This window comes from Electrona antarctica (genome assembly GCF_951216825.1).
Source record: "Electrona antarctica genome assembly, chromosome: 22".
Taxonomy (NCBI): Eukaryota; Metazoa; Chordata; class Actinopteri; order Myctophiformes; family Myctophidae; genus Electrona; species Electrona antarctica.
The window spans coordinates 30,138,741-30,155,483 of NC_136805.1; the positions used below are offsets into that span (position 1 = coordinate 30,138,741).

The 16,743-nt window shown below is 49.8% G+C and overlaps 1 protein-coding gene across 3 annotated transcripts in view; it reads left to right on the forward strand.

The window, feature by feature from the left end:
• The window catches only part of dnmbp (dynamin binding protein), a 95,645-nt gene that overhangs the window by 41,315 nt on the left and 37,587 nt on the right, over positions 1–16,743 (forward strand). The window contains exons 5-8 of one of the 3 annotated variants that reach the window (XM_079492966.1): positions 1,395–3,090; positions 3,397–3,634; positions 4,169–4,502; positions 12,746–12,775. In XM_079492966.1, coding sequence (XP_079349092.1) covers positions 1,395–3,090; positions 3,397–3,634; positions 4,169–4,502; positions 12,746–12,775 — 2,298 coding nt within the window. Of the gene's footprint in view, positions 1–1,394; positions 3,091–3,396; positions 3,635–4,168; positions 4,503–12,745; positions 12,776–14,533; positions 16,480–16,743 lie in introns of those variants that run through there. The other 2 variants (XM_079492967.1, XM_079492968.1) reach the window with 2 other exon arrangements.

Below are 16,743 nucleotides of genomic sequence, written 5' to 3' on the forward strand. Positions count from 1 at the left end.
CACGCTGTAAGGGCCGATTCATACTCCTATTTTACCGCTGTTTCGGCGCTGTAGTGCCGAAATGATTTCGGCTCGTCAGAAATTTTCAGTAGCACCGAAGAGCCGACTTTAGGACGGTACCCGCCCCCCCGAACCTCAAATGACGTCACATTGTAGGCTCTACAGAGCTGAACCGACTTTTATTCGGCTCTAAAATAGGAGTATGAATCGGGCCTAAGCCATTGCGAGCTTGTAGATCTGCTATTTTCAGCATCTAACCAAAATCTGTCACCGCCGAGATAACATTTCTTCCACTAAAACTAGACTAAACTAAAACATTTCTAATGACTAAAATATGACTACAACTAAATATAAATTTATTCCAAATCTCAAAATTCGCTGTCAAAACACAAACTTTTTACTTGTAACGGACAATTTATATAGTGATATAATCGGCTACTTCTACTTTAGGTAAAGCATCTGAGTAGTTGCTTGTCTCCTGTGTGCGGTGCTGTGTTGCTCCTCCTGACACACAATGGGAGGTGGAGACTCAGGTCTGTGGAATGTGTGACCTGTGTGACCTTGCTTTCTGGGACCAGCCAACATTCCAGCGCTCCTCGTATATCGCCACGCTATAAATCACTACACACTGACCCCAGGCCAGTTATTAGACTGCTGATGGTAAATGTTAGTGATCTACGGTACGTGCTTAACACACTTTCAACCTGCCTCTCCCTGTTTTGGCCACGTCATTATAGGTGAACATTTATTTCAGTCAGTATAGTATAGTAGTATTAGTAAGTATAGTAGATCTACAAGCTCACATGCAATGCGTTGTGAGCTAAACATGGTCTAGGAAACTTTTCAGGCTCTGACCCCCCAACATTATCACATTCAAACTGAGCGCACATAACATATAACGGCTAAGGTGCTCTTAACACATTAAGAGCCCATGCAAAACTGCCCAAAATCACTTTCACCTAGAAAATCCATTCACATTTTTTATAATTCAGCTGACTGTGGAGACACATGCTGGAACTTTTTACTTTGAAATGTTTTATAGTTTCTGAGTTATTTAATTTAAACGCCAAATGCATTCTCAATGGCGAAAACACAAACTTTGGCACCACGTATAAAAAAAATAAAAATAAAAATGGTTTAATAAAAAAATAGTAGTTAGTATCGGTGATAACCCTAACCTTGAATTTTCTTAACTCTTAACCTTTTAGAGGTTTTTGGATGGACACTAACTTTGTTTAGACGTAATCACTCTTATCCTGGCATCACTTCAAAATGTTCACAAATGGCAGATCTACAAGACTTTATAGATCAGCTATTTTAGCTATTCTTTGTGCAACAAAGTACATAGAGCTTAAGTGCTCATTGTAACCTGTGCGTATTCCATATCCTCCTAGGTGACGTGGTAGCCGGAGAGTCGGGCGGCTCCCTGAACCTGGGATCCGTGTGGCAGCGAGGCCGCAACGCCTGGGGCGCCCGGGGCCACTTCCCCACCTCCTGCGTCAAGGAGCTCCAGCTGTCGGGCCGCTCCAGGCAGCTGTCTGCGCGCTCGGCCCAGGCCCAGGCGTCCGAGTTGCCGCCCTACGCCCTGGGTCAAGCCCGCGCTCTCATGAGCCTCCACGCCCAGCTGCAGGAGGAGCTGGACTTCCGCGAGGGCGACCTGATCATCATCACGGGCCTGCCGGAGCCGGGCTGGTTCCAGGGCGAGCTAGAGGGCCGCCGGGGTGCCTTCCCCGAGGGCTTTGTGGAGCTGCTGAGCCCGCTGCGGTCCCCCGAGGACCCCGACGCCACGGGATACCCGGGTCTGATAAGCTACGAGGCCCAAACGGACAGCTACGAGGACGATGCTTTCGACCCGACCGCCGAAGGCACCGAGGAGGACGAGGAGGTGTTCGGGGTGGGAGGCGAGTACGGGATGGAGGGGGAGGAAGAGGATGCGGCGGTCGAAGAGGATGATGATGATGACGATGGCGTGTACGGAGTGGCTCTCTATGACTTCCGGGCCATGGAGCCGGGCGAGTTGGACTTCGACGTTGGGGACCGCATCCGCGTGTTGGGTACCACGGAGGACGGCTGGCTGGAGGGGCAGCTGAGAGGGAGGCAGGGCGTCTTCCCTCACCGCTTCGTCAAAATGGAGGACGACGGGCGGAAGCCGGAGACTGACGACGCGCATTTAGCCGAGAGAGACGACGACGGAGTCAAGGCGGAGAGCGGCTTGTCTCGGACGGACGTCAGTGGGACAGAGTTCAGCTCTGAGTTGTACGAGGACCACACGGTGTGGGACCTGGACTTCTTTGAGAGGGCCGATGAGCGCAGGTGGCAGCAGGAGGGGGGTCCTGGCGACAACACGCACCCCCAAAACACGGACCCCTCCAGGCCGTCGCCCGCCCGGGACAGAGCAGCGAGGGAGAGGGTCGGCAGGCCAGGCCCTCAGCCTCACAGACCCGCTGGCCCGGCCCACCGCGACACCCGGGCTCGCCCGGCTCGCCCCAGGCTCCCGCCGCGACCCAGCCTGCCCTCTTTCAGCCACAAGCGCCGCGGCAGCACGTCCGCTAACGCCAACACAAGCCCGCCCACTCCGCCACCCAATCACAGCCTGACACTTCCCGGCACCAAGGACGGCAGACACCACCAGAGGTCCACGGTGGACGGCGCCGCGGTTAAAACTCCCAGCCTCGGCAAGGCGTTGATCAGCCTCGTGGAAAGCCACCGGAAGTCGAGGAAGCTGACGCGCCACGCCAGCGCCGGCGACGCCGACACGGCGCTCAGCAACGGCGAGGGCCGTCCACGGTCGCGGGGGTGCGGCTCCTCCAACGGCCTGCTGAAGACCTCGCTCACCCTGGACGCCCTGGCGTCCTCCGCCATCGGCCTGGAGGCCAGACTGTCTCAGCAGCTCATGGAGTTCGAGAAGAGTCTGATGGGCGGCGACGAGCTCCTGGACGAGGGAGGCGACGGCGGCCCTCAGCCGCACGTCTCACGCCACTTCTCCATCATGGACTTCAGCAGCGAGAGCGACATCATCCGCGGCTCCTCCCACCTGCTGCAGCCACTGCCCTCTAACTCCGCCCCCTCGTCGTTGGAGAGGCGCAGCAGGTGTGTGTTTTGTTTGGATACAAGAAGAGTGGGCCGGCATGTAAAATTGGCTATTTTGTCCAAAATGCAAAAAATATATATATATAATTAACTATAGATTACCATTTTCCAAATGTGGGTCCACGGACCCACATCTGAAAATAGTTTGTGACCCATGGGGGTCTTTGGACCTCACTTTGAGTGTCTTCCACTTCCAGTACTTATTTGTTTAATTGTTTTACTCTGTATCTGTACTTTAACTGCTGTGCAGCCTCTGGCGACTGAATTTCCAGCATTAAAGGTCCATCTATCTATCTATCTATCTAGGACCCTGCGCCCGCCTCCGCCCCGGCCTGGCGCCCACCGTCCGCCGTACAAACCGGCCCGCCTGGCGCCTCGACCGCCCCCGCCCTGCCCGAGGCAAAGCTCCGCCCCTCAAGCGGCGCCCCTGGAGCCGCGCCGCACCAGCCCCGCCTTCTACACGTCCGAGGGGTCGGACCACTCGGAGGAGACCGTCGCCAACCTCAACGACCAATCAGAGGAAGACAGGGCTGGCGAAGCTGAGGTTTTTCTTTTATTATTATTATTATCATTATTGAATACTTTATTAACAAGATTGTTAACAGTACGAGTAGTACAGTCACACAAAAAGCCCATTTCCATCGTGGTCCATTGTACTCAATTCATCAGTAATACAATTCAACTCAGTTCAGGAGCTTTATTGTTCATTAATGGATTCAGGCACGTTCATGGACACTCTACAAGCGTACAACACGACGCTTCGCGCCGCGTTGCAAGCTTGTAGAACAGCTATTTTCACTACTTATTAATTCTTTTTTTTGTGTATTCATGGAATATCTTGTGTTTTAACATATAACAAATATTTCTAAAATAAATCTTTCGAAATGTTGAATCTTTATAGATTTTTCAAATGTCGGAAAATAAATTGTGTGTTATGGGGTGAGTTGTGCCCCATCAAAATTGGTCTGTGACCCACCAATGGGTCCTGAGTGACCCAAATGAAGTGTTTGGGAACCAGCACTCTCGATATATTCTATAATCTAACTCTATGGGCATCGATTCGTCACTCACGTTCTAGGAGGGCGACCTTGCATTGCTGCAGGAGCAGGAGATCAGCGCCCAGCTGGACGCGGAGCAGCGCCTGGAGCAGGAGCTGGAGCTGGAGAGACAGCGGGTGGAGAGGGAGGAGAGGGAGCGCGAGGAGGAGGAGGAGGAGTACCGGCTCCTGCTGCGGCTGCAGGAGGTGGAGCACGACATGGAGGCGTACGCGCACACGGCCGAGGAGCTACGCGCCATGCTGGAGGTGGAGGACGAGGAGGAGGACGAGACGGCCCGCCAGCAGGCCATGGAGAACCTGGAGTTCTGCACCTACACCCTGGAGACGCTGGCCCTGGAGCAGCAGCACATACAGGGTAAGAATGGAGTTCTGCACTCCTACTGTACTCGCTGGAGAGCCTGGTAAGACACGGGGACCACCCGTGTGAAGTGAGGGGCGCTCTTATCATCGCACATCATCCATTCATTGTCAATGGGAATTATTCTTTGCGTAGGACCAAAATAGCCGATAAGCTCGTCTACGTAGATGAAGATCTACACCAGGGTTCCCCAATAGGCGGCCCGCGGGCCATTTGCGGCCCGCGGAGCGCCCCCTTGTGGCCCCTGGAAGAATTTTTGTTTTGTTTTGGAGGGTGTCCCAGATATAAATGGCATTAAATGGGGGTCACTAGCCTATGCATGTCAAACTGGGCACCCACTCAAGGACCACTGGTTGAGAACAATTTTTAATTAATTAATGAAAAAAAAAAAAACCCAATTTTTTGCGCGTGCAGACTCGGCCCCCTACCTGGTTCCCTAGTCAAAATATGGCCCTTGAGGAAAATGAATTGGGGAACCCTGATCTACACTATAGCTGAATATAGGAGGGGCTAGCGCCCTCAAAAATATCAAAAATGATTCAATATTTTTCAAACACAAAAGTGATTTAGCCACATATACCATTCAATCCCGTACGACCTCAGCTGAACAACTAAGCACGTTTCCGTTTGTTTTTTGTTTCCTCCACGTTGTAGCAGCATCGGTAGTATATGCACATTAGTCATCATCATGATCAACATTGTTTTTTTTATCATCATCACCACCATGTCAGCTCTCCACCCCAGCCTCCACCTGAATCAGTATGAATGACTGTGACCTGAACTAGTCCCAACCCAAAGCAAAGCAAAGTTCTTTGTTTACCCAGGGTAAGTGGACTAAGCTCGAGATGCTTGTTTACAGCCACGCCCTGCTCATAGAACATTTCATGGTTGGGGTTCAATGCCTTGCTCAAGGGCAATTCAGCGGTGGTAATTTTAACGGTCCGGGGATTCGAACTGGCGACCTTCCGGTATCAAGACCGCTCCGCAAACCGTTCGGCCACCGCTGCCGCAAAGGAGGGACACAGCACTGGGCACAGCTGCCGTAAGCAGGTCATTTTAATGCTCCAAATTCAGGAAAGAAGTCCTAAAACAAATTGGTCACAGAGTGACTTCAACAGGAGCAGAAACAATATAAAGTAATAAAGTCAATAACATGGAAATAAGCAGTCACAGAGTGACACTGAACGTACAACCACATTGGAGTAATGGCCAGAGAATGTGGACTTGTGTTGTGTGTGGCTCTGGCCCTGCAGACCCAGCCTTCACTGCAACAGAAAGCACAGGCAGACACATTAGGTTGCTTATCAACAGCACCTGTGAGCTGGCAGTGCTAGACCTGTCACCCCACCCACAGGCGGCACCTACATCACCTCACCCACAGTGACTCATTGATGTGGCCTCATATTCACTATTATCACGTTTGACAATAGCCTCCAGACCTGGGTCTGCTCTACTCCACTGCAGTGCTCTTAAAACCCGGGTAGATAATCCTCCCAGTGGCTCTGTGCTCTCACTCCCTACTGAATCTGGTAACGTGCCTCTTATTTTGGCATTTAACCATACTAGTCCATACCCGTTTGATATCAACTCCAAATGATGTACAGAGTAAGGGTGATGCATTTTTTAATAGATCATATTATTGATGTATGTATTTTGAGGCAGGTGGTCCACGGACCCCCAAGTGGTCCGCAAAGCACTGTCTTTGTCTCTCTCTCACTCACACACACACACACACGCACGCACGCACACGTCGCTGTGTGTTACTGCAGCTGTGTGAAGTAGTGCGATTCTGTGACCTGCCTTATGGTTGCTAACTGAATTCGATAGGCAACCAACTGTGCTGTAACTTGACATACCGGGAAATGGTACAGTATGTGGTACACCAAATGTGTGTCGTCCGATGCTGTTACCCGTCTCCATTGCAGTTGGCAGGACGCGACCAGAAGTCAACCAAATTCAATAAGAAACTAATAATGGTGCAACCCAATGGTGAACACTGCGCTCATAGTTAAACAGACTTCCCAAAGAACGCTAATAAACGGCATACAATATATGTCTGCTTGTGTCAACCTGATGAGAAGCACTCATACCCCTATATGGATCTCCACAACATCTATGCCTAAATATGGTGTATACTGTATATGACATGCAATCTGTCTGAGTCTGTTCATGACACCTGCCTCTAATGAGTCGGTCCATGATGGCTGTCCCTAAAGCTTCTTGGATAAAGACGCTAAATGCACCATTTACCATTTATTTATTTACCGCAAGCGCACACACACAGGCACACACACACGCACGCACACGCGCACACACACACACACAGGCACACACACACACACGCACACGCGCACGCATGCGCACACACACGCGCAAACACACCCTGTACTTGGCAGACAGGTGTTATTGTTATTGTCTGAACCCTGACCCTTTACCCCATACATACATACAGGATGTTATATAATTCATCCGTCGCCACCCAAGTCTCTCCACGTGAAGCACAACTCGGTTAAAGATGGTTATTATTACAATAATATTGTTGAAGTACAGCCCAATGTACTGCATAGTTACACTTCTGGACTGGCCTCGGTAGTACGGTCTTGATGGAGGTGGTTGTTCTCAGTGACGGCTAATGATGTGTGAATTGGTTCTCTTGGCTGCAAAGTGCTCTGTGCGTGCTCTGTGCGTGTGTGCGTGCGTGCGTGCGCGCGTGCGTGCGTGTGCGGCAACTCAGCTTTGTGGCACATAGGTACGAGCTACATTCCTACACATACTAGTGAGAGGAGGTTAATCTGTGTGCGCGTGCGGGCCTCTGCTTTTCCATCTTCTCTGTCTCTCTCTCTCTCTCTCTCTCTCCCTCTCCCTCTCTCTCTCTCTCTCTCTCTTTCTCTCCTTAGTCCTTCCTCTACCTCCATCATTTGTTGAGACAGAGAGAGGGATATACCGTACATATAGCTCCAGTAGTTTATTCTGTGGTGTAGTACAGTGCGTGGATGAAAGAAAAACATGGTTCGTTTCGGAAGAAGACCCAAAGAGCGCTTGTGGCGAGCCGTGACCCGGCCCCTGTCGCGCCTCTCCACCTTGTGGGGACAGGTTCAGGGGAGCGGAATACCAGGTAGGCTTAAACGCTCTAACGGACATGAACTCTCTGGGTTTTAGACTGATGCTATCGTTTGATTTAGGTGCTTGTTCTCTCTGTTTGTGCGTGTACACAGATGCTAAGAAGTATTTAGATAGTTGGTTGACGTTAATGATGTTTTCCGTTACGTGTGCGCTGCAGTTCATAAGCCACTGGTTCTTAACGCATGGTCCCCAGCTAAACGATTGCTAGTTAGGAACCAAATGGACCCTTACAGTGCTAAGGTAGTAGCTAATGGGGATCCAAATAAACAATAAACTGGTCTGCAACACTTAGAGCAGTGGTTCCCAAACCTTTTAGAGAAACTAGACGTCTGCCCAGCACCCAAACTAGTGAAAATAGCAGATCTACAAGCTCACAACGTGTCGCCTGTAGATCGTAGGCCTACATAAATCTCATGATTACACAAGGGTTTGTCCATTAATGTAATGGATGAGTTTATCTTGGACTGACGTTTTCATGGTTTGATTTAAACTACATAAGGAAAAAAGAAAGCTGTACTTGATTAGCTTGAAGCTACAAACCAGGGTTTATTTTTTATCAACTTGTGTTCTACAGTGCCTGGTCACAAATGTCAATAGCAGTATTTATGGACTTTATGGGTGTCTCCACCCATGGTAAAGAGGCCATTCCCTGTGAGGTATTCTGACCCCTGCAGGGTTCAAATGGATGACTTTTTATTTGCAGAGAAGATCTGGGATAGTACAGTAGCTTTAACATGTAATGTTTAAGCCATTTCTCATGGGTTATTGTGAACAGTCAACGGCTGACTTCATAATCATTAACATACAATAAAAAGAAAAGTGAACCTTGTGACATTTTTAAACCAGGACATTGTGATTGTGCTGCACATGCACTGTCAGTTTAAACCCACTAGGGGGCCCCCCTTATTGAAGTACGGATAAATTGATCATCTTGTGATATTTGTTGTTCTCCCCAATTTGGCCGTTTTGCCAATTGATTCCTCCCCACACACGTTTCTGTGTGTTGTCACTGTTGTATCCTATACGGACTCATCAGCCAGTGAGGAGCCCCCACCGGGAGGACGTAGAGCCTTCGTCCTACTCCTCCCGCCCAACACTCCCTGCTGACAGGCTCCACCCCAGCCCATAGGAGTATGATACAATGACCAATATCACCCTCCCCTCCCGACTTCCCTCCACCGAACACTGGCCAATTGTGTTCGTGTACGGTAGACTCTCGACAAAGCCGGATGCACCACGGTGGATTTGAACCCACAACCTGTGTGTGTGTGTGTGTGTGTGTGTGTGTGTGTGTGTGTGTGTGTGTGTGTGTGTGTGTGTGTGTGTGTGTGTGTGTGTGTGTGTGTGTGTGTGTGTGTGTGTGTGTGTGTGTGTGTGTGTGTGTGTGTGTGTGTGTGTGTGTGTGTGTGTGTGTGTGTGTGTTCGCGTGTGTGTACTGACAGTTTAAGTCTCAGGATCAGTAAGGGTCGAGTGGGTGTCGTTTGTCTTTTCCAGTGAAAGTCATAGTCATTCCAGCACCGTGCACCTTCAGTAGTGACCAGTGATCGGTTTCACTACATGTCACCAGTGTCACCAGTACATTCATCATTCAAGTGCTCTAGTGAGTCACTCTCGACCAACTCCAGCTTATTGATACTCGCATAACTCAAAAGAATTTACGTCTAACTGCATACCAGCGACACCAAACTATTATCACACTTATCAACATCACACTTATGCAACATCTCGTTGCATTCCTACTGTACACAGACACACACACACACACACACACACACACACACACACACACACACACACACACACACACACACACACACACACACACACACACACACACACACACACACAGAGAGAGAGCGTTTGAGTGTTTTTCCATGCATTACTAGGGTGTGTACCTTGGTTTGAAGTGTGTGAGACAATGGTAGCTTATTGTGACAAGGCAAGGGAGTGGCTTCACACTGCTGCTGACCACTGACCAGTTCAAACACTAACTCTCTCTGAAGGAGTGAACCAACAGAACCAGATGGACTCTTGTGTGTGTGTGTGTGTGTGTGTGTGTGTGTGTGTGTGTGTGTGTGTGTGTGTGTGTGTGTGTGTGTGTGTGTGTGTGTGTGTGTGTGTGTGTGCGTGTGCGTGTGCGCAAACAAGTGCCAAATGCACACTATAGGCCAAAGGCCCCCGCCATTACCTCCACTGATTCTTTCTTAACCCATTTAGGCCTGACCTCGAAATTAAAAAAGAATCTTCAAAATCCTCCAGTTTTCTGAAATAAATATTTTCACGATTTTTCAAAAATAGCAGACCTACAAGCTTGTAGCGCGCCACTCGGTGGCGCGCTATGAGCTTGTAGATCTGCTATTTTTCAATAGCTAAATTATAACTTAATTATAACACGCCCAAAATGGGTTAACATGACGTTGAATCCTTTTTTTGTTGAAATACGGTATAACTTACATGTTCTACTGGCAGTCAATAGGGCTGTGATGGGTCTGAAGGCTGCTTTCTACAACACTACCATCTGTCCTGCATCGACTGAAGCATTTAGTCTCTCAGTTGAGAACTTGTAGAGTTACTGTGAACATCTTGTGATCCGCTAATTGACAGGGTGTTTGCATTGCCTGACTGTTAAGGCCTAACGCAATTACATTGATGGATGGCCCTCCTGATGTTCCTGGCACACGCACGCACACACACACGCACGCACGCACGCACACACTCACTCAGAGTTTCAGTCATGTCCATCTATTGAAAGCTGAGATGTTCTTGGCTCATAATAAAAGACAATTACGTAAGTTGTGATCACACTTGGGTTCCAACCCATGGTATAGCTTTATATAGTGTGTGTGTGTGTGTGTGTGTGTGTGTGTGTGTGTGTGTGTGTGTGTGTGTGTGTGTGTGTGTGTGTGTGTGTGTGTGTGTGTGTGTGTGTGTGTGTGTGTGTGTGTGTGTGTGTGTGTGTGTGTGTGTGTGTGTGTGTGTGTGCGTGAGACAACGTATCACGTACATGTGTTCGTGCATGTGTCTCTATTTTGGGCATGTGGTTTATACGAGGCAGAAATTTGATCAAACTGTTCTATGACAAAATATACACTAGGCATAGGGCTTAAGTGGTTAACAGTGATTGGTTGGTTATGTGGTTGATAAAAATGTGTGTGATAATAGTTGATCTACAAAGCTTGTAGATCTGTTATTTCTGTTTTTTTCTTTTTTTTAATGTTTTTATTATGCATTTTGCATTTCTGACATAACTAACAGGAAACACTGTTATAACTAGGCACGCCTCAACAATTCCCAATCCACACACACACTGCCTCTGCCTGTTCCCTCACAAAAGGCTGGGATATCCCTTCTTGTTTTGCATTCATGCAAAACTAGTGGGCAAATAACTTCCACAGAAAGAAACAAAACACAAAACAATTAAACAAACAGTGACAGATGGTAATAGACAAACAAAACAAAGACAACAGGACATACACTCTTGCTCTCAAACTCTCCCAACATTTGTGTTACACATATTTTAACATGGAAATGATTGACGGTTATTATGTAATATTGGGACATTCCTATAGAAGCCCAAACCACACCAATGGGTCGCCATGCAACTCCTCGCAACCCATTGGTGTGGTTTGGGCCATTGAATTCAACCAGTTGAATCACTTGGGTCGACATGGGTCAGCGTACAACAGGACATACACACCGCTGGGACGAACGTTAAAACCATCTCGTCCTGTCTCAACCCTTTGGTGTGGTTTGGGCTTTAGAGTACAATGATTTAGCCAGTCAGACCTCTTTGCTCACATAGTAGTAGAATCATCTTGAACCACCGAGCTCTCCCAGGGATCTGTATGCCTTTTTTCCCTCTACACAAAATCTCTTTGCCGACCTTGTGAGTGTGAGTGTGTAGACCGGCTATTTTCCCACCAAAATGTTTCGCCTATTCATGACATGCACTTTAACTATATATTAATGGCGTTTTTCATGTATTCCTAGATCAGTGGGTCTCAAACGTTTTAATTTCACTGCAAGAGTGTATTTTGTTCATCCCACTTTGAGAACCAGCATCCTAGATTTATTTTTTAAATTACACAATGGTATCGGATCGTTACTCGGTATGGACCGATATGCATAGTGGGTAGGTATCGGATCGTTACTCGGTATCGACCGATATGCATAGTGGGTAGGTATCGGATCGTTACTCGGTATGGACCGATATGCATAGTGGGTAGGTATCGGATCGTTACTCGGTATGGACCGATATGCATAGTGGGTAGGTATCGGATCGTTACTCGGTATGGACCGATATGCATAGTGGGTAGGTATCGGATCGTTACTCGGTATGGACCGATATGCATAGTGGGTAGGTATCGGATCGTTACTCGGTATGGACCGATATGCATAGTGGGTAGGTATCGGATCGTTACTCGGTATGGACCGATATGCATAGTGGGTAGGTATCGGATCGTTACTCGGTATGGACCGATATGCATAGTGGGTAGGTATCGGATCGTTACTCGGTATGGACCGATATGCATAGTGGGTAGGTATCGGATCGTTACTCGGTATCGACCGATATGCATAGTGGGTAGGTATCGGATCGTTACTCGGTATCGACCGATATGCATAGTGGGTAGGTATCGGATCGTTACTCGGTATGGACCGATATGCATAGTGGGTAGGTATCGGATCGTTACTCGGTATCGACCGATATGCATAGTGGGTAGGTATCGGATCGTTACTCGGTATGGACCGATATGCATAGTGGGTAGGTATCGGATCGTTACTCGGTATGGACCGATATGCATAGTGGGTAGGTATCGGATCGTTACTCAGTATGGACCGATATGCATAGTGGGTAGGTATCGGATCGTTACTCGGTATGGACCGATATGCATAGTGGGTAGGTATCGGATCGTTACTCGGTATGGACCGATATGCATAGTGGGTAGGTATCGGATCGTTACTCGGTATGGACCGATATGCATAGTGGGTAGGTATCGGATCGTTACTCAGTATGGACCGATATGCATAGTGGGTAGGTATCGGAAAGGAGACAATGGTATATCGGTACATCTCTACTTGTTTTGTGATTGTTTTGTTTTGTCCACGTCTCTTTTCAGTGACACTGGTGGAAGGTAGACCACCGACAGGTAATTACAACGTTAAGCTGTGCCGTATCTCTTCCTACTGTATCTGTTCACCGATTCCATCCATTATAATAACATCCACTTCATTCCATTTGGTGCACCAATCACCGGTTCATTTTCCTTCCTGATTTGGGGCTGTTGGTAAAGTTGGCCAAGGGTTCACGCTTAAGCGCAATACATACTACTTCTGGCGTCCGAATGTCTCCTCAGAAAGGGAGGCGATAATATAACCACAAATCTACGCGATTCCCAACTTCTGCTGGGCGGTCTCAGAACCCCTATGTTCATAACTTTATGAATAGTTCGGAAAAGCTGTCAGAACTCGGATATCGGAAGGATGATCTATTGCACTTTACTCAGCTTGATCTCACATCGAATTATTCTGCTAAGTGTGTGGGTGTGTGTATGTGTGTGTGTGTGTGTGTAGGAGGGATTTTATTCACTTTCACTCATTTACTTAGGACTTTAAATTCCAGTCCTGTGCACTCTCACTTATTTGCTTTGACTTAAATCCACTTTTCTGCACTTTCTGCACACACACACACACACACACACACACACACACACACACACACACACACACACACACACACACACACACACACACACACACAACAACACTTTTATTCTCACAGCTTCAGTATCAGAAGTCAGTGTGACATGGACAATGTTTTGAAACAAACAAACACACACACACACGAAAAAAATAAACTAGAAAGAATTATTGTCTGTGGATAGGGGTGCTTTAAACCTCGTCCATTTAATAGTAGAGTCTTTGATGGAGAATGAGGGGTGGGGAGGGGGGGGGGGGGGGCAGAGATACCCAATCCTGTGGTTTTATGAATAGGCCAGAGTATTTTCTCACACTAGAAGATAGCGGCCTTTCCAGAGAGAGGGGACGGCCTCCAACAATAGCTCATTGTGCTGCTCAGCGGCTACTATTCCCCCAGAGCCTCTGTACACGGACGCATAATCAGGACACACTGTGTGTCTGTCTGTCTGTCTATCTGTCCCTCTCTATCAATCTGTGCCTTTAATGCTCTGTGTGCACATAGTAAACTTGACCATGTTTCATTATTTGAAATGCTCCTTTCTTTCTTTCTTTCATTCTTTCTTTCTTTATTTGAGTCCCCCCCCCTCCCCCCCCTCTCTCTCTCTCTCTCTCTCTCTCTCTCTGTCATAAAGTAAAAATCGTGTTATTTTGCTCGTGCTATCAGTGAGATAACACCATCCTGGTACCCGGGTTTAGTGACCAAAAATAAGAGAATGTTAGTAAGTAGGTGAACAGGAGTTGCTACAGCTGTAAAACTCTTTTCAGTACGACAGGAGAGTCAGCAGTGCTTTATACTCGAACAGTGTGAAAGGGGGAACACATTAGCTTAGGATGTTGTGGAAAATGAAAGTTGATGGTTGCATGGAAAGGGCGCACTGCCCAGTCAGTGTGTCTCACCTCAAAGGCAGACCGGGTGCACACTTTCTGTCCTTCCTCTGTCGAAGGAAATCCTCAGGCAGACTGTTTTCCTGCAAACAAGTGTCACCAGCCAATCCCTGCGCTGGGAGGGGCGGGCTGGGGCTAATCCTCCACTCATGTGACTACTCCACTGAATCATTAACCCACACGTGGCCCCTCCTTCCCCCCCGCCCTGACCTTCCCAGTCCCTCCTTCGATTGGCCGGGGCTGCTTGAGGGGGGAGGGTGGGAGTGGTAGCACAGCGCTGGGAGGCGTAGGGGCCAGACAGTCTTGTTGAAGCAGCTGAGAGAGAGAGAGACAAACAAGCAGAACAACTTCCAGGAGAGAGTACTGTATGTGTGACAGGTGGAGTCTCACCCACCAGTGCCTTGTTATGGAACGCGAGAGTTCAGAGACGCTTTGAATAAGGGAGTTCTTCATACTGACGGGGCCCCCATGAAGGGACAAGTGGTTTTTGGTCACCCCCCTCCTGCTGGGTTCGGACCTGTTGACTGGAGCTATGGGAACACCGTCCCGGTACGGAGAGGCAAGAGTGTGGAGGAGCTGGGAGACGCGGGCTGGGCCAAGGAGAGGGAGAGGCTGGCCCGAATCCAGCAGCTGCAACACATACACCAGCTTCAACTGCAGCAGCAACAGGTTGGATATCCAGGGTACGGACTACCGCCACAGGGTCCTTTGATGATGGCACCTCCCGGCGGGCCGGTTCCTCCTCTAGGCTACCCGATGCCAGTTCACCCTGGGATGGTTCCGGGTCACGGCGGGCCGATGGTGGCTATGGGAGCGCCGGGGTCGCCGCCGGTGCCCGTGCCGGTTCAGTGGCCGGTGCAGTGGCAGAACCAGACGCAGGTCAGACAGGGGAACGTCTGCCAACAGCAGCCGACGAGCTGGGAGTACGAGGACCGAGACAGGCTGGCCACGAAGGAGAGCAGGCCTCTGAGCCGGGACCGCTACTTCCGCCCTGGGTCAGAGGACGGCTACTTGGAACTGAAAATCTCCCAAAAGAGAAGCAAACATTGCTTCTACCAAGGTCCAGAGGACATCCCAGAACACGGCCGGGAGACACAACAACCACAACAACATCATCAACAACAACAACTACAACAACAACAACAACATCATCAACAACTACAACAACAGCAACATCATCAACAACTACAACAGCAGCAACAACAACTACAACATCAACAACCAGCACAGCACTACAGCGATGACCCCCGGGGTCAGGACAGGTACCAACCACCGTTAGATGGGGACAGACAGGACTCCTGGGAGAGTCGGGAAAAGCAGCGTGATTACGAACGCTACGATCACAAGGGTCGCAGCGACTCGGACCAGTACGATCACAGGGACGGGTATAGCCAGCCGGATCGTTACGACCGCAAAGAGCAGCAAGGTCACGGACACAGGATATGCGATCCGTACCGTGGCCAGCGCAGGGACTCCTACGACCGCGTGGACAAAGACCACCGCGTCGACAGGGAGGATTACTACGACGAACGGGACAGAGACCACCGGTACGACGAGCGCAGAGACGGGGACTATTACGAGCGAAAAGAGACCGGCCGCGGCAGAGGGAAGGACCAAGATCACGACGAGAGCAGGTCTAGAGACCCTCGCTCTGACCGCCGCGCAGAAGACGCATACGAACGCAGGGAGTACGACCGCTACAACGACGGGGAGGCTTACGACCACCGGGATCGGGAGCGCCGCGACGTCGGGCCCGATGACCGCTACAAGGAAAGGGACCAGTACTACGATGACAGGGAGAGCTGTGACTATAGGAAAGATGATTATTACAGTCCGAGTAGGAGGGACAGGTACGCAGAGCAGGACCAATATACTGACCACAGAACGACGGACCGCTACGACCCCGACGCGCACGATGACCGCCGCGAGGATGGCAGGGAGGCGGAATACTACCGCCGCAAGGCGCGGGACCTCTACCAGGACGTGCGCTCGGTGTCGGCGGAGCCGGCGTGCGACGTTGTACCCGCCAAGGGGAGAAAGGTGGAGGAGTGGGTGGAGGAGCAAAACCAGGAGCTGAAATGCAGGGATATTCACTCCTACGAAGAGCGAGGCCGCGGCGAGGACCCGGAGAGGGGCTACGAGTCGAGCTCCTCGGGCAGGACGGGCCCCAGGCGGGGGGGCCGCAGGCCCGTGTACGTGGGCTCCCTGGACCGTAAAAGCTTCTACAGGAGGCCGGCGCCCGCCTCGCCCGACCGCAAGCAGACCCCAGGTAAGCGTCAGCCTGCCGCACGTGAGCGGAGCTGTGTTTACACAGTGTAAGTCCTGAGAGTTGGTTGAGCTCTCGTTGAGTGTAAAAACACACCTAGTGAGTTTTCAGAGTTAAAGGGACACACTGAGGGTTTTTGCTGTGTGCCACGTACTGCCACTCTGAATGTGGCTTCGACAGAGACCGAGCATGGCCGATGATGCTTGTATTGTCTCCGACTCCGAGGATGACAGGTCTCGAGACGGTGGGGTCATTTGGTGCAGAAAG